We start from the raw sequence: 25,695 nt of genomic DNA on the forward strand, positions 1-25,695 counted from the left end.
TATGGTATTTGCACTTTCTTCTCCTGACCCTCCAAAGTCAAATTTAGATAATTAATAGAAAAAAAAATATTGAAATATAAGAAATTCTCTGAAAATGTAGTGTTTACATTAAAATGCCTGTAGATACCAGAACCAGGTGACTATAGTATCCCTTTAAGAAGGCATTTAAAAATTCCACAAAGAAGTGTGCCGTCTGTAGCCGTATCCATTGACTGTTCATCCAGTAAGATTAGAATTCTGAATGTGTTTGTTGCATCATGGAAACTGTAACTAAGGCACTGTTACCAGTGTGAACAGCAAGCTGCGTACAGCTAAGCTCTCTGAACCGATATTGTGCTGCCTCAAGTGTCGATTTCCTCTTGGTGAGATGTCACCGCAGATCAGAAACAGTTTTGGGGGGAGCTGCGACTCTTTGAACTTCTACTGCACAAGTTATAACACATCTTATGGTGAGAGAGGAAACAGAGCGGGTGTAATAAGGACTGCGGGAAGGGAACAGTGTGGTACAGAAAGATTTGGGATAAATGGGGTACAGTGGGGGTGACATTTTAATCTGTTCCACCAAGAAATGCAAGATTTGCACCTATATTAAAATATAAACGATGTCAGTTTGTGTCTCATTAGACTAAGGGGTTATTTACCAAAGTGAGCATTCAAAGTTCTCATGTTTAATTCACGTTTTTTAATATCAGTTTTCATAAATGTGATATATAGAACATATATACAGAGTTATTTACTAAAGTGAATCTCATATAGAAGGCTTAAGTAACTGGACTGTAGCATAGCGGCGTTGGGTTTATTCCCCACTATGGTTATATTAGCATTAAATTTAAAATTCACTTTAGTGGATAACCCTGTAAGGTTCCTTATAACAATGTATTATGTGCTGCAGACTATGTTTGTGCTATATAAATACATAATTACAGGAATTAGAACATTTTATTGTAAATGTAAACCAATCCATATTTAGGATCCAATACATTCCGGTGTTCTATCAAATTTCTCTACCCCGTGAAATATCCGAGCACCGGCACTGTGCATCCTTGCTACAAAATCCCTTTATTCTAATACTATGCCATAAAAAGTCAACATTACGGAACTCATATATTATGAAACGGTGACATTTTATGGCATAGTAATAGAATAAAGAGATTTTGTAGCAAAGACCCACAGTGCCGGTATAAGTTGGATCCTTATATAGATGTGTTACCGGGTGTTCAAATTATTACATAGTTGGAGTTCCAGGAGATATATATTGTCGTATTTCTCCTCCTAGTGGAATTATCATATATTACAATTCTGGTGTTTGATCTTATTTAGGATCTTCACAATTTGTACCTGGTGGTGTTCCACAGCAGAATGTGCTCATCCACCGAAACACAGGATATCAGTCAAACATGCGTCCTGCTGTCTACTACTCACCTAACCTTGATCGCAAGGACAACCCAAGTCTAGGGTAAGCTTTGAGCATTTCAGGTTCTGCCTTTGGTTTACCTGTTTACACAATAACACCTATGTCTTTTCTATTTCTGGCCTTCTTCACATCATTAAAGTTTTTATTGATTTAATTAATTTCATGCTCAACCTTACAGTTTTATTTGACAGTTTGCCTCCAGTCAGTGTTTGCCATTTATTCTAGGTGGATTCGTTGACCACCATGTGGGTCTTCTAACCTGTTACTTTTGATTTCCTAGAACCTCTTTTGCCTACAGTATCATTCCCTGTTTTATTTCCTATGTCTCACAGGCTAATTCTAAGAAATAATTATACATCAATAACCAACAGAGATTATCACCCTCACCAGCTGCCAACTGGCACCGAGCCATTGTCTTCCACAGCTTGCACCGGAGAGAGTGGTTACATTAAGAGCAACTCTGTCACCAACCCCAAATCCAGAACTGTGAGTTTTAAAGGGGGAGATAAATTGTGTGTTAGTCAGTGCATTTATTTGCTTATCTTTGCTCTAAGGGCATAACCATCTTTACACCCTCTTTGGTTGGAAGCACAACTTGTCCAAACAAAAACTATACATGCAATGAAAAACTGTGTGTTTATCCTTCTCTCAGAGATACAACGTCTCGATCGGACCATTTGACTTCTTTGAAAGAATATTCTAGACCAAGAAACGTAGTTTTCAAGATGTAAAAGCAGTCACTGTAGTCAGACCTCACTCCACTAGGACCATCTTGAGCTTGACCTGATCTTTCCTCCGAGGTCATATGTATAGGGTAGCTACGTGGTCCTTTAATCCCAAATTTGCTAAGCATTACCACGTAGACATCTCCTAATCAATTTCCCTTCTTTTATTGGCTCTGGGATTTCCCATTAGTTTATGCCATCTCTGACCTAGAAAACTTTCTTACTATAAGTGCCCGATTCTTTTCTGACCATTTCCAATGGCATTGTCGAGTTTTATTTCCTTTCCATTGCGGTTGTGGGCGTTATACTAAAGCCAAGTGTCTAGGGAAGGAGAGCTTATATTTAAATGTATTAATTAGTTAATCACTTCCTGGATTAAATGCGGAGAGTAAGGAATTAACCCATTAGTGTTGTCACTGTGGGAAATAGCCAGAAAAACAAAAATGAAAGTTTGTTTAATGTAGCCCAACTAAACCGTATGTTGTATGCTCCATTGAAACTATCAAATTATACAGACTGTGTAATAAAAGAATGTAATCTGTCCAGAACTGCTAAATTCTAACGCTTTTATACCGATTTGTCATGTTGGTTTTGATATGAATTAATTCATTAATGTTTCCATTCATTTCTAATCTGTATTTCACTCTCTAGCTACTGGCAAACTGATAGTTTTATGAAGTGCTGTAATGTTGCCATAAAGAAATCAATCCGAACAAATCAAAATCTTTTTAATCCACACCCAAACAAATCAATTTGTTCGATAAAATATTATTACTTCTTGTACCGATCGATTTGTTTATGGAGAAAACAGATTTATGCTCAAGTCTATGGTAATGGTCTCTTGATATAAATAATTGACAGAACGCTTGGTGGGATAAAGCCTGCAGATAATTGCTATGATATCTATAGCGGTCATGTTTATTGTTTTTAATGCATACTGCAGGTCAAGTCGGTGTACTTTGACACAAAGGACCATGGAGCAGGAGCTATGGCTGGGCTCATTCCACGACATCAACCTCTGCTGTTTGCAAACCAAGACAAAAAGTCTCCAGAGACTGAGAACCTCAGACATGTGAGTTCTGCAAAGTCTTCCCCAATGCTTTTTGTCTCCAGTGTCTTGGCCTTACACTCATTCTATATAAGCAATGTGTCAGTTTTCCCTTATACTCGAACATTCTATATAAGCAATGTGTCAGTTTTCCCTTATACCCGGACATTCTATGTGAGCAATCTGTCAGTTTTCCCTTATACTCACAATCCTTTTCTTTAGGGAGTGTCAGGATTATACTTGAGGTGGAGTCCGAAGTGCAGAGATGTACGCTCACCCTTGCAGATACACACAGCCCAAGGTGACAGACAATAAGCCACCTGGTTAGTGAATCTGTGCACGGGGCTTGACAGGAAAAGTGCTCCAATATACATTGCAGGCAAGGGCACAAGCAAAAGGATTGTCGAGATGAAGCCGTGGTCAGAGGATGCCAGAGGTCAGAATAAACGAGGAGAGGAGCCAAGATCAGAAGCCAGGGTCAGTCTGGAGAATACAAGCTCAGGAGACAAAATAGCAGGTTTTCTTCTAGATTCTTGGAAAACAAAGCACCTACAGTGGCCTTGGATCCCAACTTCCTGTTTTTCTTGGACTTAGGGTGTGACCTTTGCTTTAGCAGTTCTCGCAGGGGAGGCGTTCACAGCTTGCAATGCTTTCTTGAAAACTTCAAGATCCTGCTTTTGTACAACTGTAGAAGCATAGGTGCAGTCAGGTGACAGAACTTCATTGGCAAGGCAGGAAGTGGTGATGGTGCTTGCTTGAACTGATGTCTTGTCAGGAAGTAGTGAAGACGTCTCTGGAGCAGGAGCTGGAGATTTATATGGGGTACTGGTTGCGGGTTCTTGAGGGACACTGGTAATGTTGATTACCGTAGTCTGGATGCCCTTTTGTGTCACAGAACGTGGACAGGTCTGACAGCAACCATGGCAGTTTACGGGCTGTGTTGCAGGGATGGCAGGGTGGATGCGAAGAGTACCCAATTGAAGAGCCTTTGGCCAAGGTGGGCGAGTTGGTCAGAAGGAGATAAAGTACCCTCTTTCTGCACAATAGAAACAAAGGCCATGGTCTCTCTTCCGGTCTCTTTCTTCAGGAGGCAACCTAGTGCGGATGAAGCTGATCTCCATGGGTTCCTCCTTGTCCTCTGGAGTTTCAAGGCTTACTTGGGTAAAGTTAGGTCCCTGAAGGTAGGCTAGCGCTGTAACAAGATGGAGTCGTTGTACTTGTATGGGTTTTTCTTTTCCCGAGATCCACGGGAACCTGGAGCAGGCTTGGATGTACCTTTCTTTGAAATAGAGCACTGCAAGTCTATCACAGTCATGAATGACTCCCAGGTGTCCAAGACAGCACCTTTTTCTTGCTGCATCTGGTATGTCCACGTCTTAATCCATCCAGAAAGCAAAGTAAAGTCGGTGGTGTAGGCTCTGGGCTTTAAGGCAAACAGGAGTTCACAATCCATTTTAAATGATGTAAAGGAGGAACGGGAACCATCAAATCTGTCAGGCATTGTCACGAGCGTGGGCTATAGGCCCAGCCGAGACAGTGGGGAGAGTGTGGAAGTGACAGGATTAATGACACCAGACCCCTGGTTACCTGTTGCTAGTCCCAGCAACCACTCAATTAACCCCTGCAATCCCTTCTACACTAACCCCCTAGTACACACTTTACTGCCACCACCAAGACTTTTAAACCCGGGCGTCTTAGGTTACCCCACACACAGGAGAATTATAGAATCACAGTTCTACTGTTACTCATCAAACACATATAATTAACCCTTTTTGGTAACGTGTTTACCTGAGCTTTCCTCTGGAAAATTAAGCTCGTAGAGAACAGAGACACAAGCTGATTAAGTAAACATTTAATCTGACAAAAAAAGATTCACAGTGCTGAGTACAAAATGCAGAAATAAATGACATACAGATAACACATTGCAAAACAGTACATAAAATAAATAGGAGAAAACACAAGAAATGCCTTACATGTAGTTACCCCATATAGAATTCTTGTGGGAGTCTTAGATGGTATAGGTCTCCTAGAAGTTGCTGACAAAAGAAAAATGAATAACTGAACTGGATAGTCCAGCACCCTCATTATATATATTAACTAGTGGTTTCTCAGTGGGCAGACCCCTGGGGGGGATCAGAGTGGGTTGGTCTGGCAGTCTATTGCCCACTCTATGAAATTCCTTGTGTCCAGCTCTGGTGATGGCTATCTAGATGTTTTATGGTCTAGGCCTGGTGCCAGATCAAAGACCACAATAAATGTCATCCCAAGGTTTACAAAAAAACAACTCTTAACATATATAAACACACATCAAACACCAACTCATGCTTTTGGCATGACAGGCATAAATACATAGGGCTCTGGATACGCAGATTCCAGGGTTGAGCGTGCCGTACCTTTAAATGTCAGTAAATCCCCCTGCAAATCCAGAACAGCCTGGGACAGGTTGGACACTTGCTGAGCAAGGGAGGTAAGCAGTTTGTACATCTCTGAGGAGTCCATGAGGACAGTTCAGGATCTTACCTGAGGTGCAGTCCGAAGTGCAGAAATGTGCAGATACACACAGCCCAAAGTGAGCAGGCAATAAACCACCCGGGCAGTGGATCTGTGCACAGGCGCTTTATAGGAAAAGTGCTCCAAGGTAGATAGCTCATAGTAAGGTATTTAAAACTGCATCTCCATGAGAACATTGTCAGTTCTTTGATTCTGGTGATTGTGTGTTGTTCCTGTTTTGTCTCCTGATACTTGTTCTCCAGATTGACCCTGGCTCCTGACCTTGGCTTTCCTCCTTGTTTATCCTGACCTCTGGCATCATCTGACTTGGGCTTATCCTCGATGATCCTTCTGCTTGTGTCCTTGTCTGTACTGCGAATTGGAGCACTTTTTTTAGGGCACAGCCCCCATGTACAGATTCACAGTCCTGATGGTTTCTAACCTTATCACCTTGGACTATGTTTATCTGCAAGGGTGAGCACAAATCTCTGCCTACCAGACTCCCACCTCAGGTAAAACCCTGACAGAGACAAAATAGCAGGAACCAAATATATCTACCGGAAACAAAAAACTGACCCTTCATAGAGAGGCAGTGTTATATATCTGGATAATAAGCAATCTGGGGAGGGGGGCGGGAGGGGAACCTATTGTCCTCCCCCCGGGCCCCACCCATGAGCGGAGGGGGGGCCCTGAAAGACAATAAGGAGTTATCTACTAAGCCGCGGCACGAATTCGGAATTTAATTCTTTCGAATGAAATTACAATCTGAACAAAGTCCCGAATTGCGTCCTAACATGAATAGAGAAACTGTTCTCATTCTGTTTGGACGAAATTCGGTAGATTCACCGGCGTTCTGTCTAAATGACAGGACATTCGGGAATAGTGAAAGGAAGCATCGCGAGATCACGGAGGAAAGGTGGGAATTGTGGGAACTTGCTCTGACCACCAGAAATGAAGCACTCTTTGCTCCTCCGCTGGTCATGCGTACATAAGACAAATTAGTCCCTACTTTGTCGTATGTTTTAAAGAAAACTAGAGCAGGCAGGAAGAAATGAAGAACAGATCCTGAGAGAGGGAGAGAAGAGGAATCGATTAAAGAAAGGTAAGTTCGGCATGACTGTGCCGCGTTAATGAGATATTAGGGTTCAAAGTGAACCTGAGCTCATTTTAATCTATGTATGTAATTGAGACTCACATTGGGGTTTATTTATTAACCAAACCAGATTGCACAATCTAGGTCCACAGTGCATGTTTGGAAACACCATCCAGCTTTGCTGTAGTCACAGCTTGGATATTTTAGCCTGAATTTTGCAATTAGATTTTCAATTTACGACAATACCCTGTTTAGTGAATTAGTCTCTATCCCTGCATCCAGTGTTTTGATACCCCACTGTGAAAGGCTGATATGTTTATAATTTATTCAGAAGAGGTGGATTAAAAACATACTAAACCATGTGAGGCCAGTCCGTGATTAAAATGCTGATTTGTATTATTATTATAGGGACCAGCGTTTATGTCTACAGAATACAAATCCAAATTTCTGACACGGACGCCACGTGAAGGTGAGACCACAATAATGGAAGACATCGTCAGTAAGCGGAGAGTATCTTTAGATAAGTGGACCCAACATATAAGGGTTAATAAATCCCAATAAAATGTAGGATATTGGGGTGGCCAGAAAAGCAGGTCCAGTTTAGAACTATCAGCTAAATATTTTAATTATTATATATAAACATTCCCCTACTGTCACTTTTCCTACACACAGAGAATTATTCAGTTTGCCTCAGTATGAATCCAGCTCTCCAAATGGAAAGAGTAAGACATAAATAGAGAGAACCTACCGTATCTTGTCAAAGTGTGAAACTCATGTCATAGAAAATAACAGACTTTTCCCCTAATTAAGCCATGTTTGTGACATTACGTAATACTACTGTTGATGTGTGTTAAAACTTTCTAATCTTTTCCTACAGGGAATCCTTGTAGGACTGTCACAGGAGCCACGGAGAATTCTGGTTTTACGGAAGGATTAAACATGGAGCCAATAACCTTTGGCCCACCTTCACAGTATCGGGTTCCGGTAAAGCAGTTTCTATCTGTTCATCTTTGAATAGTTTTAACACATTAATCTTCCATCACCAGTCTACGTCCAACTCTACTATACAATGGACCAATTATTGGGACAATGACAAATCCTCTTCCCCCAATTGCAACATTGTATTGCTGTAACCCACCATTCTTTACTAATGGTTTTTCTAATTTAATTTTTCTTGATAGAAAGGATTCCACCGCTTGATGGGACAAAGTATCACAAAGACAGATTTCCTACCATCACCTACTATGCAGGTTAGATATTTAACAATTTCAGAAGGGAAGTAGAAGTTTATGTAGATTAATGTGATTGGGAACATATGAGTAAATTAATCAGAACCAATACGTCACGTACCTCACAGAATGATCCCTTATTTTCTCCCCTGTTTTCAGAGATCAAAATGTTTGGAGTGATGTCAAGTGGAAAAAATGTTTGCTATGATTATTTGCTCACAATAACACACCTAGTAACGTGCTTAAAATATAGAAACTGTTTTAATCAGCTGGCATAAATACTATACTTTGATATTATTTTTAATGATTTGAACCCCTTAAGGACACATGACATGTGTGACATGTCATGATTCCCTTTTATTCCAGAAGTTTGGTCCTTAAGGGGTTAAAGGGATCCCCAACTGCCCAAACAAAAAGAAAATTATGACAATGACTGTTTAATAGATATACCCACATGACAACATGAATACATATAACTATGCATTTGTTTTGGTTTTTTCATTGGGGTTATATCTGAAAGCTGCATATCTTTTGTTTGCAGCCTTTGCAAGCCCTCCCCTTCTAGCCCCGCCCAGTCTTTCTGTGGCTGTCCAATCACAGACTTCCCAATACAGTGAGAAGTCTTTGTAAGGCAGGTGCTCTGGGCAATTGCTGCCTCTTGAGTTTAGCTCCACTGAGGGAACCGAACCAGGACGTAACAGGACCAGGTGTCTGACAGCCAGGGGATGTAACAGGACCAAGTGTCTGATGTTAATTTATAAAAGTTCTAATTTCTAGTGAGAGCTGCAATTTCTGTAAAAAATGGCCCAACTCTTCCCATATAAGGCGCCTCTGCAAACTGAAGTGTTAGAGGTCTGTAGAATTCCTCTAACCTTGCGGGCCACATCCTGCATTATGATCTAATCTTTGCAACAGAATTCTATCTTCTTTGTCATTTTAAATGAAGAGTGGCATGGGCGTGTGACGAAATGTAAACTAATACTTATCAGAAGTGTAGATTGGTTTAATATCATGTATTAAAATGTTACGTATTTATGTATTTTTATCTCTTTAACCCCTTCAGGACGGAGCCAATAGTGCACGTTCTGATCAAAACAAAACGTTAACAAAAACTGGAATTTGCGCTATATGTCTGTTCACCCGTAATTCACCGCTGTCACATTAAGTGCACCCACACTTATTATATATAATTTTGTTCAGGAGAAACAGGGCTTTCATTTCATATCAAATATTTATATATGAAACATAATTTATTATGAATAAAATTTAAAAAAACTGTGATTTTTTTTTTTTTTTTAATTTGTAGTTCCGCCTCACATTTTAGCTGTAAATGTCATAATACGGTTTTACTGCAACAAAATGCACATATTTGTAATCAGCGATGTCTCACGAGTACAACAGTACCCCCCCATTAACAGGTTTTATGGTGTTTTGGAAAGTTACAGGGTCAAATATAGAACATTCCATTTTCAAATTGAAATTTTCCAGATTAGTAATGTTACCTTTGAGACGGTGTGGTAGCCCAGGAATGAGCATTACCCCCATAATGGCATAGCATTTGAAAAAGTAGACAAGCCAAGGTATTGAAAGTGGGGTATGTTTAGTCTTTTTTAGTAGCCACTTAGTCACAAACACTGGCCGAAGTTAGCGTTCATATTTGTTTTTGTGTGAAAAAAGCAAAAAACTAATATTTGGCCAGTGTTTGTGACTAAGTGGCTACTAAAAATGACTGGACATACCCCATTTACAATACCTTGGGTTGTCTACTTTTGCAAATGGTATGCCATCATGGGGGTAATTCTTATTCCTGGGCTACCATACGGTCTCAAAGGCAACATAACTAATCTGGCAAATTTCAATGTCAAAAAAATGAAATGCAAGCCTTATATGTGACTCTCTAACTTTCCAAAACACCATAAAACCTGTACATGGGGGGTACTGTTATTCTCGGGAGACTTCACTAAACACAAATATTAGTGTTTTAAAACAGTAAAACATATTACAACAATAATATAGTCCATAAAAGTGCCGTTTGTTTGTAAAAAAAAATGCAAAAAACGTTACTTTTACTTAAAATATCATCGTTGTAATACAATTTACCAGTTTGAAACACTAATATTTAAGTTCAGCGAAATCTCTCGAGTAAAACAGTACCCCCTATGTACAGGTTTTATGGTGTCTTGGAGAGTTACAGGGTCAAATATAGTGCTTGCGAATTAAATTCTCTGCACTTTGCGTTGTCAGGCATGTCAATCAAATTTTAATTAATCAAATCACATAATTATGTTAAAAGATTACTTAAATATACACGTAGAATTTTAATATATATGCATTTACAGGTATTTAAATTCTACGTGTATACTAATGTAATCTTTTATGTGATTACCGTATTTATTCGAGTATAACGCGCACACGTGTATAACGCGCACCCCTAATTTTCGATAAAAAATCGGTATAAAATTTTATACCGATTTTTAATCTAAAATTAGGGTGCTTGTTATACTCGAATAAATATTCGAGTGGGTGCTCGATAATACCGACCGCCGGGCTCATTACAAGCCCGGCGGTCCTGGGGGGGCGGGCAGCAAGCGTTTACTCACCTCCGTGCAGCTCCTCCAGCTTCCCAGTTTAAATCTCGCGAGACCCGCGGCCAGCTCTGACGACGTCAGAGCGTCAGAGCTGGCCGCGGGTCTCGCGAGATTTAAACTGGGAAGCTGGAGGAGCTGCACGGAGGTGAGTAAACGCTTGCTGCCCGCCCCCCCAGGACCGCCGGGCTTGTAATGAGCCCGGCGGTCCTGGGAGGTATATTTATTCGAGTATAACGCGCACCCCTAATTTTAAATTAAAAATCGGTAAAAAAAAATGCGCGTTATACTCGAATAAATACGGTATATGTATTTATCTATATATATATATTTGCGGTTATTTGTATTTTATATATAGATAGATATATATAGAATGTCATTCTAAGTGTATTTTGTTACCAATTTATATATATTAATAACAAAATACAGTTAGAATGAAGTTACATATGGATATATAATTTATATAAAATTTTGTTTCAATATTTTAATTTATTTTATTATTTTAATTATACGTATATATATAAAAAAAATTAATTAAACATGTTAAAAATAAATTAAAAGTATTTTTATATATATAATAAAACTGATTGCCTTGGTGTGCCAATTGTATTTGTCTGAAATTGATTACCCTGGTGTGCCAATTGTATGCCTCTGAAGTAAAATTGCCATGGTGTGCCATTTGCATGCCTCTAAAGCTGCAATGATGTGCCAACTTTATGCCTCTAAAATCGATTGCCATGGTGTGCCAATTGTATGCCTCTAAAACTGATTGATATGGTGTGCCAGTTGTATGCCTCTAAAGCTGATTGCCATGGTATGCCAATCTTATGCCTCTAAAACTGATTGCCATGGTGTGCATATTGTATGCCTCTAAAGCTGATTGCCATGGTGTTCATTTTTAAAATATGCATTAAAAGCAAGTGGGTCTCGAAAATTACTGTTTTCAAAAGTGGTTCTCGGCCCATAAAAGTTTGGGAAGCCCTGGTCTAGACTTTACCAGAATAAATCCCTAGGCAGAATGAATTTGGTAAATGTGGGCAGTATATATTAATATACATATATTTATTACATTTCATAATAGAGCAGTTCCTCAGTTCAATGGCCAATTGCATGGTATCAATGACAATCATGATTAAATAAAACTGTATTAACTGAAAACCCAAAATGTTTAATTTAGGTAAAAAATTCTGATTCTGAAAAATTATTTAACATGGATATTCACACAACTTGGCTGTTTTATTCTGTTTTTTGCATTGTGTGTAAGTAAATACAAACCCCCTTCCCCCCCTCCCCCCGCTCCAATATAAGATTTACTTACCTTATTTCTAACAGAATGCTGCTCCACCTCCATGGCTAAGAGTATCAGTTTCAATGATCTCAGCCAATACTTTGCTTCCCCATGGGGAGAATTGGGAGGCTAGTGCACATGCACCAATGAAATGGTCCTCAGGAGAGTCCTTTGATTTATAACCAAGGTTATATATAGTTGTGGAAGTGTCTTTAGTGGCTGGTTTCCACAAGAGGCATATTAAAACATTGCTGTTCAAATGGCAATGTTTTCAGTTGGAGGATTAAACAGACAAGGACATTGAGATGACGTTGTCTAGGTACCTATAGAGTCACTTTAATTGTGATAGTGTTTTTTTTTTTGTGTACCTCTATTTCAGGGCTTGGAGCCACTTCCTGCTTTGGCCCGAAATTCAAATCGAGACAGCGGCTTCTCCAGAGACACCGATAAAGTGCAGAATATAAGTGTGAGATACAGCTACTAATTCTCTGTACTATGATCCTTTCTTAGATGTTCATAGGGATCCTGAAACCTTATTGTTTTTTCTACTTTTTTCTATTCTGATACAACCCTACCCCATTCAATATACTGTGTTTTATACACAGGCTCCATTTGATGACTCAGGGACTGGTGACAACAAAAGACTTAAGAACGAACTCTTGGGAAGAATGTATGTTGGTGGAAAGGTTAGTGTAAAAAAACAAATGATGTTAAATTACAAAAAAATTATTATAGTACCAGAAACTTGAGAGGAACATCTCTCTTAAAATATTACACTCACTGAACGTCTATAAATACAACACTCAGGAACACAAAGTCATTGTAATACACAATACATCTAATACACAAGTATGTCCCATCTAGGCACTTACGCTCTGCTGAAGACTTACGTCTATCTTCTGTCCAACTTGTCTGGTTACAACTACATGTCTGTTCGTCCACCCACTGTAAAGCGCTGCGGAATTTGTTGGCGCTATATAAATAACATAATAATAATAATAATTGTAGAAATTATTTGTGATTAACTGTTTGTATATCACTCCAGGAACTATCTGGATTTAGTCTTAATAACAAGGAATATGTGATGACAAGGAACCAGCCACCAGAACAATACCTGACGAACTACAAACACAGGTACTAGATGCTAACAGTCCGGCATGCTCGTAAAAGAGAAGGAGGAGAGTTCTTCGTACAATGATCAAAACCTTAAATCTCAGACTCTCTTTCCGATTCCAGAAGCGTTGTCCTGCAATCCTGACTCATCACAAGTTACTTCTCGTATCTGCAGGGAATTTCCATATCCCGGTCAATTAATTTCAAACTACAGCAGACTCGATGCCTTATTTAAAAATACAATCTCTAAATAAATAAAGAGGGTGTATGGGGGTTCCCACAGAATCCCATAAACTAGGTGGCTTTATAAATAATCCCCCTTCTTCCACCACCTATTCATCCACCCTCCTAAATATGAGATTAGGGGTCCCTTCACCACCCTAGTCCCCCCATTACAGGACTATGGAAATTAAATGGTATTTTTTGCCACAGCTGTAATTCTATTGTCATTTCTAACAGGTATTTTGTACTGCAACAAATGTCATATTGCATATGATTGTTTTCAAAAACATTATGTGTCCTTGACACTACCATCCCTTTATTTAAAACATAGGGGTAACATTTAAATAATGCATGATACCCCTGTAATCCATTAGCAGGATCCTTAAAGGAATATATATTGGAGGAGCGTTTCAGTGTAAATTGAAAAGGAAAGATTTGGATCCTATAAACCCGATAAAAATGACTATAGCATGACGAGTAAACTCTATCCTGCTAGCCTGCGTTTTAATAAACCATAAAACATGGCTGGTCGCTTGTCTTCTGATTAATTACAAAGCAACTCTTTTTATTTTATTTTTTTTAAATGCTTTTTCTGTCCTCTAGATTTATTGATCCAACACCCACCATGATTGATCGCGAGGGCTGGATATGTGGAGGCATCCAGTCACAGCAACACAGTGGCTTCTCTGTTAATAACGAGGCACATATCATTGGTTTATGAAAAGGATTTAAGGTAGGTCCAAGATGGACACTGATAAGAGTTGCCCTTTATATAAGTAGTACTTTGACTGCTACCTACCTCTACCCTCTCTAAGATAGCTTAATATATCATTTTATTTCTGGAGATTTATTTATTTTTTCCATATCCTGCAGAAGAAAAAATATAGCATTCAATGGGTCACAAGGATTGAACCACGGAAAACATTGCCTCCTCCTTCAATCAAGTGCCTCTTCTTTCTCATTGAATAAAATAATTAAATAATCTTACTGTATTGGCCGGTAAATTGTATATGTGTATATGGTTTCAATTACTAAAGGACTGCTTGTTATAGAGTTTGATCACACATATCGGTCATAAATAGTAGGCCACATTTACAACCAATAAATGCGATCTATTTCTGTTTGTGAAATACAACATAATTCAGCATTCAGCATTACTGGGTCAGTGACCAAGAGTGTCTCTCCTTCTTCTCGGTGTGGAAGGGACTACGCCTAAAGGATTTTACTGATCCTCTTTCGGAAGAGTGTGGCCAAGAGTTTGTATTACCTATTTCTTAGCAAAATGTTCCAACTTATTTAAAATGACCAAAATTATTTATACAAGATGATGTTTATTAAACGCAGAGCCTGATAACTTTAGTGATGTAAGTGAAGATAAAGAAATCCCTGAAATACAATACAGAAAAACAAAAGGAGAGGACCCAATCCCAATAACATCCGAAACAAGAGAAGTAGTGCACATTGAGAACACAAAGGGGCTAAAACCGAAACTTACGGACAATAATGAACAATGGGTAATCAAAGATGGGTGGATGTACCAGCGCTAATTTGGAGAATCACACTATACACCAATTGGTTACAATATCATACAATTGTAGCTGCTTAACACCAAAATCTTATCTTAAAACCAAGGAATGCAATCTAGGGGAATGGTGAAGCGCTATGTTTATATATAAAGTAAGAAAAATACAGAGAATCTTGGGAATAAGTGGATATACCTGAAATATCCTTTTTCTCTCTCTTTTGAGATCTTAACCTTGATATACGATTCCTTAAAAGTGTAAACACAAAGAGTATATCATAGTATAACACTGTAAAGTATATTTTCAAGTATGTAAATAAGATTATTCCCACTCACACTTTAAAGAGCCAAAATGTTTTAGCTCAGTTCATGCGCTTATAGGGTCCGTAAAGGCGACCCTCTCCCTTCTTGGGCGGCTTTTGTTCTTCCTTTTTCCAATAGTCTTTTCCAGGACGCGTTTCGCCAAATAGGCTTCCTCAGCTGGATAAAAAGTCTTTGTCAAAGACTTTTTATCCAGCTGAGGAAGCCTATTTGTGTTTACACTTTTAAGGAATCGTATATCAAGGTTAAGATCTCAAAAGAGAGAGAAAAAAGATATTTCAGGTATATCCACTTATTCCCAAGATTCTCTGTATTTTTCTTTATATATAAACATAGCGCTTCACCATTCCCCTAGATTGTAATAATGAACAATGAGCTGCCAGAAAAGGAGACACATAATGAGTGGAAGGGGGGGGATCGAATCAAGACAAGATAAAAGTCATGAAGACCAAAGTTTTGGACGATTTAAAGAAGTGGGTGGTTTATATTGTCAAGGAAAATTAGAACAGAGACATTTATATGTGCCAGTAATGTTGCTCGTTAAGGCAGTTTCTCTATGGTGACAGAAGAGAGCAGGTGGAAGTGTCACGAAGAGAGTTAGACGTGAGATGTTAATCACCCAAGTACATGCAAGCCATCCATTCAGGACGTTTCACTGTGAAAAGAAATAAAGAGATTGATTGGAAATAAGACATAATAAGATTGTTGGGTTGAGTGGAATGTAGAATTAATGAGGCAATTCAATGCTGGTGTTGGCCAGTGATGCAGTTACCAAAAGATTTGGGTTAATGCTACCAGATAAGACACGGTAACACCAACCAGCCAAATGTAAATGGCCAATTTGCAATACAGGATAAAGCATCTACAAAATAATAGTGTTAAAAAGAAACAACCACCTCCTAAATTGTGTTGGGTTCCCCTAGATATTTAGTAACCATGAAACGGCCGGTATTTGAATATTTAATGTTCTTGGAAATTCACAACAGTCACTGACAGTGTGTGACGGGGTCGTACCCCGACTTACAGGAATGGCGAATCCTACAGACAGAGGATCTAAATAGGCTTATAACACGGCTTTAGAGTGTTTAGGAAAAACCAAGGTCAGGAATATGAAAATATGGATTAATGGAATAACAAGCTGGGTCAGGAAACCAGAACTACACAGAGTCAAATACAAGTCAAGGTCAATATCAAAATATGCCAAGAGCATTACTATGAGCACTAACGTGTATCAGGGCAGAAACCACAATAGGGCAGTAAACAAGGGCCAAAATTAACTTTATATAGGCTATCAATGTTTATAATTGGTCCACATCATCTCTGCGACTCCAAAACCATTAATAATGGGGTCGCACTTTAAGGGCGGGCATGATGTCACAACATTTGAATATACAAAAGATGCGCCCTTCAAACGGGCAGCATCTATTATAATGCAGGGAAGAGGACTTCATCCCACGCAAACCAGCAGGCATGTCCATGACACAGTGATAACCATGGGAAGTTACACCAGAGGCTCGGGGGAAGACTTTCGACTTCTGGGATACCACAACATGGAAAAGAAATCCAGGGTTTAAATCCAAGTGGTGACGGTGCCCTCTTAGTGATATTTAAATATCTGTCATATTCAAGGAACCAATAAAAAAAGTGCCCTCATGCACATTATATATATTTTCCATTTTGGATCCCATTTAACCTGGGGTTAAAATAGGATACCCCTCATCCAGGTTGAAGTGTGGCTGGGAAAGTATTTAAATGGATATTAAAAGAGAACTGTCACCTCAAACACAATGTTTTTAATATAATGATTATATTGAAGCAAATAGAAAGAAAAGTGTGTAAGGCACTTCTTCAATTCTGGAAAAAATAGGATATACCTAAACCTATAAAATAAAGAAAGAACACGCTCATAGGGGATTAACGTTAATTCACAGTTAGCCCCTTATTTATATGTCACACTCACAAAAATTAAGTGTTTTTCAGGCTCATCAATTTTGTAGATTCTCATGAATTCCTCATAATTAGGATGATGGATATTGCATGCAAAAGATAAAAAAAACAGCATAGCACAGCACTGTCATAAAGTATAATATAATAATATCAGGAAGTATTACTTTACTGAGAGGGTAGTGGATGCATGGAATAGCCTTCCAGCTGAAGTGGTAGAGGTTAACACAGTAAAGGAGTTTAAGCATGCGTGGGATAGGTATAAGGCTATCCTAACTATAAGATAAAGCCAGGGACTAATGAAAGTATTTAGAAAACTGGGCAGACTAGATGGGCCGAATGGTTCTTATCTGCCGTCACATTCTATGTTTCTATAAATCAGCTTTAATGGTTGCACTTACAATTTAAAAGATGTAAAAAGGCCCATCAATACAATTCTGTATGTCCCATCAATATGGAATAAGATGATGCACCCAGAAATGTTTAGGCAAGAAAACAAATAAAAATACAAATATATAACTCTACGCGTTTCGTCTGTGGTCTCAGACTGCCTCCGGAGTGAAAATGAAGTGCCTCAAATCTTCTGAGAACTGCAGCTGTATGAGTGGCAAATAAAACGTAAAATTCTCAAAAAAATATTTTTGTGGAACGATCTGAATTTTCCATACTCCAACCAGAACAAATACAATAAGCTATAGTGTCCGTATTTATAAATTGTGCAGATATCTGGCCATGCGTGTGACACTTATGTGAGCTTTCTTTTACATGATGAAATGTCTGTTGCCGACACTGATTTTATCATTACACAAAATAAAAGTAAGAACTGCTTTGTCAGATAAATCAAACCTGACTATGTGCTGAACTTAAAGCGTTCGGTTACCGTCGCCAATCTAATTTACCCACAATCCATCAGTAACATCAATCCCACAGAAGGGAAACCGCGGAAATCAAAGATAGAGGGGAATAACATGGCTGCTCCCACATATTGATCTCCAGCACATGGATATAAAGATATTATAAACAAAGACAAGTGTCAAGGAGGGAGTAAAATCATTAAGATACAGGGGCATAAGGAAAGAAAAAAAGAAACAAGAAACAAAATACAGGGCCGCTTTAAAGTGACACAAACCTGTATTCCTAGCGCCATAGTGTCCCTCTCCCTACGTCTAAATAGCGGCCCCCGACTTAGAATAAAAACCATAAAGATTAACTTACCCTTTTCCCAGCACAGAGACGCCCTCAAAAGTGCTCACCTCTCCTCCTGCAGCGTCATACAGGAGGCAGGGCCTCCTTCTCTGAGAATTTGGGTCCTAATGCGCATGTGCGGCAAGCATTCAAACTTTCTCATCAATGCTTTCCTAAGGGAGTTTTTGTGTCACGTGCCCAAGTTTTTCTCTGTCAGTGCAGTGCCCTCTAGTGGCTGTCAAACTGCCACTAGAGGACTTAAAGGGATACTATATTGTTAGGAATACAAACCTGGTCTCTCTTGCGGCACCCCAACCCCTCCCGCCTGGTCAATAAACGGTTAAAAAGCATAAATTTTACTTACCATTAATTTAGTTTTCCTTAGGATTAGAGGCAGTGCATATTGAAAATACAAAACACCCGGCTTTTGTGCAAAAATTATTTATTAAATAAGGGGGAACTTCGAAACTTTGGAAATTCGGCAACTTCGGCACTTCGGAAACTCGGCAACTTCGGCATTTCGGCACCTCAGGACTTCTCTTGCAGCCGCATGGTAGATAACTCCCTAATTCCCATGGTATTAGGGAGTTATCTACCAAAAGGCTGAAAGACCTAAATTGGTCTTTCAGCCAAATTTACTAATACTAAGTAAAAATTACTTAGTATTAGTAAATTTTTCCCCTACTCGCTATACCGCGAGTAGGGGCATGTCTAGTAAACAGTGAGCATCTTGTGGCTGCTCACTGTTTTAAAAGGGGCGGGGGGAGGACATTAGGTCCCCCCCATTAGTATTTAGCGCCCCCACCCACTGCTGGGGGGGCAGGGGGGGACATTAGGTCCCCCCCTTATGTTACTGCTCAGGGGTGGGGGCCAGGGGGAGGACATTAGGTCCCCCCTTATTATAATTTAGGGCCCCCACCCACGGCTCAGGGGTGGGTGCCAGGGGGGAGGACATTAGGTCATAGAATGTGACGTGTGACGGCAGATAAGAACCATTCGGCCCATCTAGGTCCCCCCCCTTATTCTGATTTAGGGCCCCCACCCACTGCTAAGGGGTGGGGGCCCGGGGGGAGGACAATAGGTCCCCCCCCCCATTATTTTACATTAGGGCCCCCACCCACCGCTCAGGGGTGGGGGCCAGGGGCTAGGTAGGGGGGAACTGTTAATAGACATGCCCCTACTTGCGGTATAGCGAGTAGGTGCATCATTTACTAATACTAAGTAATCTTTACTTAGCATTAGTAAATTTGGCTGAAAGACCAATTTAGGTCTTTCAGCCTTTTAGTAGATAGCTCCCTAATACCATGGGAATTAGGGAGTTATCTACTTATTCATTCCTGTCATTACATTGACTGGCCAAGTAACTTACATTTTATATGAATGTGTGTTACTTGATTGTTGTAAGGGTTGCAAATGCTTACAGCTGAATCCTGGCTATGTTTGTATACTTTTTATTTACAATTATTTACAATGTAACATTCTTCTTCTTTCACTGGGTAAGTTTATTAGTACTTAGGCAATACTGTGCTTCGGAACTTCATCACTTCGACACTTCGGCACTTCGGAAGCACCCGAATGTCCGAATTGTCCGAAATTCGTCCGAATACATATTCGGACCGAAACTAATTGCACATGTCTAACAAATAGTCTGTTTGACTTTTTAAAGGAATTTGTACTTTCTAAGTACTGCAGTAATGCACGTTTAACATCAAGGCAGTGACATTTTCTTCTAAAGAATTAGAAGGATTTTGGCAAACAGTTGGCAGAATAAATTGATGTTGGCTTATGAGCAAACTTTAAGAATAAATGATGAATCAAGCTTCAATACCACTTTGTGTTGATGGCATATCAGTAAAGGATAATTACCAGATTTTACTAATTTCATGACGTAAAGTCATGATTTTATAAAGGACACGGAGGCGAGTATTATGCTTTTCTCTTTCTTTTATTCTACAGCAGCAAAAGAAAATATTGTACATATATTCTATGAAAAAGGAAAAAGAACAATTCAATCATGTCACATAACCTCTAAAGGGTTACACAGCTACCATATATGAACCAATCAGAGTGTCCCCATTACAACAAAGTCCCATGTGACCCTAAGCCACTCCTCTTTCTTTTGGTGTTGCTGATGGGCACTCCAAACTCGACCTTGAAAGACAGAAAATCAACAATAATCATGTAGAAAAAACTAAACATTGTATCCAATAGAAGATGACATCAAAACGAGGTCCAACCAAACTGGACAAAAACTGGTCGTCCTCCATTCGTAGATTTGTGGGCATGCTTGAACCATTATTGCACTCCAATTAGGAAGCTGTAAGAAAGAGAAACAAAATGGTAAAATATGGTCTTGGATAGTATTTTTCCACATTCATATTCTAAAATTATCTGACATTAAACCTTCTCAATATAATCACTCAAATTGTACTTAAGATATCACATTACCACACATTTCTAATCCCATAACATGAATAGTATTCTCAGAGGCGGGTAACTTACCTCTCATGGGTGGGATAATACTCGCCTCCGTGTCCTTTATAAAATCATGACTTTACGTCATGAAATTAGTAAAATCTGGTAATTTTATTAAAGGACACGGAGGCTCTTATTATGCTAGTTTAACGCTGTGTGATCACCGACATGGAGAAATGAGAAACCGGACGAAAATAAAATTCACGGAAAGTGGATTCTCTCGACCAGTCGGCCGCTCGGAGAAGATCTTCTAATTTACATCCTAATGAAAACGCTTTTGATGCCATCGCACCTCTCATTGAATGTGCTCCGTATGTGGAAGTATCAATGCCTGCTGACGTCATGATCCATTTGACCCATCGAGATAGAGTGGCTGTGGAAACCGGACGATGTGGTTGTCAAACGGCCAGGAATAGTTCCGCCCGTTGGGGATCTCGGACCTTCGTCGTTCGTGCTTCATATTCTTTGAGGCAGGCTACTGGGCATAACTTACTGTTATGTGGAAACACGGGGTAAAAAACCTTTGTGATGGACGTTTTTGTACGTCTCGATATATCAAAAGTCACCCCTTCCGGTGCCCGTACATCTGAGACCCGTTTACAAGAGATGAGGCAAAGCAGCGTGACTAATTTTGTGGTGAGTTGTTTGATCGACAAGTCTTCGTTCTTCGGCCAACCTTCGAGAAGTCGGAGAACGAGGTTCACATCCCATACCTCCGAATATCGAGGTCTTGGTGGTCGTGCAAATTTTATGCCTCGTAGGAGTCGGCACACCATCGGATGTTTCCCTGTTTGAATTCCATTCCAACCTACGTGGCCTGCCGAGATAGCTGATCTATATAGATTAATTGTACGGTATGCCAAACCGTGGTCGTACAGTGAAGTAAGGAAGGCCAAGACGTGACTCACAGTTGCAGATATGGGATCCACGTGTTGTTCCACGCACCAACCATACCATGTGTTCCAGGCATGTAAATATGATTTTCTTGTCCCTGGGGCCCAAGCTCCTGCCAGGAGGTCCAGAGTCGTTTGTGGAACATTTGGGATGTCGTCGAGTCCCCTGAAAGGAGTTCCAATCCGCTACTACATTGCTCATCCCCGGGATGTGTTCTGCCTGCACTGAAATGTTGCGGTCCAGGCAGAACTGCCAGAAGTCTTTTGCCAATTCCGCCAGTATTGCTGACCTCGTGCCCCCGAGGTGATTGATATATCGAACTGCTGAAATGTTGTCCATGCGTAGCAGGATGGAACGGTTGGTTGACACATTCAAAAGACTTCGTAAAGCAAACAAACCTGCCAACAGTTCGAGGCAATTGATATGAAGTCCCTGTTCCTCCTTGGACCATCGTCCTCCGGTGGAGAAAGGTCCACAGCGCGCGCCCCAACCGCTCAGGCTTGCATCGGATTCCACTACTAGGTCCGGCGCTGTTCCGAAGATCGCGCGGCCGTTACAGGCTTCCATGTGTTGTAGCCACCACTTGATTTCGTCTTTGGCGGCACAGTCGAGAGGAACAGAGTCTGAGTATGAGTGCCCCAAACGAAGGTATTTTGCCTTTAATCGTTGAAGCGCTCTGTAGTGTAGTGGTCCGGGGAAAATTGCCTGAATCGATGCCGAGAGAAGGCCTACGATCCTGGCCAATTGTCTCAGAGTAAGGACAGGACGTGTGAGCGTCCGTTTGAGCTCTTTTTTGATGGCCTTGACTTTGGACGCTGGGAGTAGGAGCGTTCCGTTCACCGCGTCTATGGTGAATCCCAGGAACTCTATAGTTTGCGAGGGTTCGATGATCGACTTCTCCCAGTTGATCAGAAACCCCAGATTTTCCAGTAGGTTTCTCGTCCAGGAGGAATGTACCTGTAGCAGAACCGGGTCTTGAGCCATGATGAGGATATCGTCCAGGTATATTATGAGTCGTACGCCTCTGCTGCGTAGGAGGGCGACCACTGGTTTCATGAGCTTTGTGAAGCACCAGGGGGCCGACGAGAGGCCGAACGGCAGGCATCGGAATCGCCACATGGTCCCTTCCCAGTGGAATTGCAGAAAGTGGTGGCAATCGTCGGCCATTGGGACTGTAAGGTATGCGTCCCTTCAAATCGAGTTTGACCATCCAGTCCCCTGTGAGGAGGAGGTTTCGTAGCGAGTGTATACCCTCCATCTTGAAGTGATGGTACGTGACAAACAGGTTTAACGGTCTCAAGTTTATGACTGGGCGAACGCCCCCGCCTTTTTTGGGTACTAAAAATAGGTTGCTTAAGAAACCCGGTGTGCCCGGGGGAACAGTATAGATTGCCCATTTGGAGGCTAAGGCCTGGACCTCTTGTGTTATCAACTCTTGGTCCCGCTTGGGGAACACCATTCGGCTGGGGGGTGCCACTTGGACCGGGTATTGTATGAAGTCTATAGAATAACCCCGGGCCGTGTGAAGCACCCAGGCATCTGCAGTGATCATGTGCCATGTTTTGACAAATTTGTTCAGTCTGCCCCCCACCACAGTTAGTGTAGACATGTGAGGGAGTAGGGCACTTACCATAAGGTCGTCGGCCATATGAAGAGCCTCTGGGTCCTCGAGTCTGCCACGGTCTGCCCCGAACCGGGAAGAATGGTGAGAAATGTTTGGGTTCCAGGGGTGTGAACCTAGGTTGCACGGAGCCACGAGAGCCCCGGTATGATCCCCGGGGCGAGCGGCCGGGCAGACGGCCCCGATATCTGCCGGCCCCGCCAAAAACCCTCTGATGGAACACTCTCTTCATACTGGCTTGAGCCTTATCCAGTGCCGTGAAGGTGCCCACATAGGTGCCTAGTTCCTTTACAAAATTATCCCAGAACAGAAGGGCTTTAGCTTGGGGGACCTGGTTCAGAGATGGTCAGATTAACTAATTTAGGCTCAATTTTTATTAAAATCGCCTTACGTCTTTCCGTGGCCACTGCCGTATTTGCGTTGCCCAGAAGACACACGGCACGCTGGATCCACCCCCTGAGGGTTTCCAGGTCCAGCGGTGCACCCCCTGCCAACGCACTTTCGACCATATCGAACATCCTTGCGAGCGGTCCAAGGATGTCCAATACCTTGTCTTGGCAGTTCCTCCAGGCGAAGTCTAGGCCTTTCTTAGCCTTCCAGCCTGACTTTCCCAGAAATTGGGCGATTTTTGGATCCACGTCCAAGGGGTACGCCACGTGGTCCAAGGGGTACCATTCAGAGGACCTCGGGTGTTGTAGGGTATCTGGGTCGAACAAAGGTTCGCCCTGAGGGTCCAGTAAGGCGGAGCCGTCTGCTCCGTTCTTCCGGTCCATGTCCGTGCTAGCGACGGAGCTATAGTCCCCCCATTGAATCTCATTAGATTCTTCACTGTAGTCCTCAGAGTCCTCTTCGGACTCATTCTTTGCCTCCTCTAGCTCCAATTCAGAGTCGGAGGATTCCAATAGGGCCTTAGCCCTCTTCCACTTCCTCACCGATTTTGCCCGGTGGGGGGCTCTTCGTTGTGGTCCGACCACAGGTTCTGTGACAGGACGTACCCTGTCCGTCTTTAAGGTTTTGGAGGCTGACTCGTCCAAATGACGAGATTTTTTAGCGGCCTTACGGTGGCAGTTGCGTGGCTCTCATCGCCGTGGTTATGGAATGGGATAAATTATCCGACATGGAACCCATGGCGGTAAATATGGCCTGAGTAACAGACTTAGTCATGGCCGCGTCTAGCAGGGAATGTAATTCCTCTGAGTCCATATGCTCCTGCGCTGTGTCCAGCGCTGTGGGCATCTTGGGGCCTTGTAAGGGGGGGTTGGGCATGGTGACCCTAGCTGTAGCGGCACCATAAGTATTATTGTCAGTCTGCATGGTTAGGCAGATAGTAGAAAATTTCTTTTTACAGGCAGTGAAGAGTAAACCCCTTTAACCACCACCACCAGGATGATAATAATAACCCCCAAGGAAAGTAATGCAAGAGCAAATATTCTAGCAGGCACCAGGCAACTAAAGTGGGGCAAGACCAGCACTACAGCAAGAATTGCACTAGATAAAACACACAAAGCAGTAATCTCACCGAGTGTTCCCTCAGGAATAAGTTCCTGGGGAACACCGGGAGAGTTTTTGCCCGGCAACAGTAAAATCTCCCGCCAAACCGCCAGTCCCAAGATGGCGGCCGCGATGCGCACTAGCGTTGTGCGCACGCGCGGGCGGCCGCGGTTACCGCGGACCGCCGGGGCCGCGATCGGCAGCGGTACCCGGACAAGCAAAGAACCGGAGAGGAAAAACTGAAGAAAGGACGGTCGGGAAATAAACAACCCGACCGGAGGAGGGAGGGGGGGCGAGGAAGACAGAGGGAACGAAAAAGGGCAAAAAGAACACAAACTGCACAGAAAAACACTTGCAAGGGTTAAAGAGATATAACATAAATCAGTGACAAATGATTTAAGGTAAAGTGACTGAAAAAAAAAAACATACTAAAACTAAACTGTCACCACAGAGATAAAGTTTTGTACTTATCTGAGCTGCAGCAGCAAAATAAAGAGGAGTGGCTTAGGGTCACATGGGACTTTGTTGTAATGGGGACACTCTGATTGGTTCATATATGGTAGCTGTGTAACCCTTTAGAGGTTATGTGACATGATTGAATTGTTCTTTTTCCTTTTTCATAGAATATATGTACAATATTTTCTTTTGCTGCTGTAGAATAAAAGAAAGAGAAAAGCATAATAAGAGCCTCCGTGTCCTTTAATAAAATCCGAATTCAGTTCTTGAAGTTCACCCAAACGCTTGGCCAAAGTAATTGCCACTAAAAATAAAGTTTTAAAAACAATGATTCTGAGTGATGCCTTTTCCAAACAAACAAATGGATTTTCACATAATGCAGATAAAACTAGATTAAGATCCCATGGTGGAACAATCTCTCTAATAGTTGGAGTGAGACGAGACAAAGCCTTGAAGAATCTTGAAAATAGAATATTATTAGTAGCCAGGTTTCTGAACGAGAAGAAACTAATGGCAGAAATTTGAACCTTGAGAGTGTCCGGTTGAAATCCTTTAGCAAAGGCCAGTTGTAAACATTTG

At 41.2% G+C, this 25,695-nt stretch overlaps 1 protein-coding gene across 1 annotated transcript; it reads left to right on the plus strand.

Moving 5' to 3' along the window:
- The first annotated feature begins 353 nt into the window (after positions 1 to 353).
- Positions 354 to 13,940, plus strand: SAXO4 (stabilizer of axonemal microtubules 4). Its single transcript, XM_063437368.1, has 11 exons — positions 354 to 449; positions 1,321 to 1,456; positions 1,747 to 1,900; positions 3,083 to 3,211; positions 7,179 to 7,239; positions 7,648 to 7,754; positions 7,952 to 8,020; positions 12,252 to 12,338; positions 12,478 to 12,558; positions 12,918 to 13,006; positions 13,811 to 13,940. The coding sequence occupies exons 1-11, from the start codon at positions 368 to 370 to the stop codon at positions 13,926 to 13,928; spliced, it is 1,113 nt and encodes a 370-aa protein (XP_063293438.1). The 5' UTR covers positions 354 to 367; the 3' UTR covers positions 13,929 to 13,940.
- The last annotated feature ends 11,755 nt before the right edge of the window (positions 13,941 to 25,695 follow it).

The sequence above is a fragment of the Pelobates fuscus genome, chromosome 12 (assembly GCF_036172605.1).
Source record: "Pelobates fuscus isolate aPelFus1 chromosome 12, aPelFus1.pri, whole genome shotgun sequence".
In the NCBI taxonomy this organism is placed as follows: domain Eukaryota; kingdom Metazoa; phylum Chordata; class Amphibia; order Anura; family Pelobatidae; genus Pelobates; species Pelobates fuscus.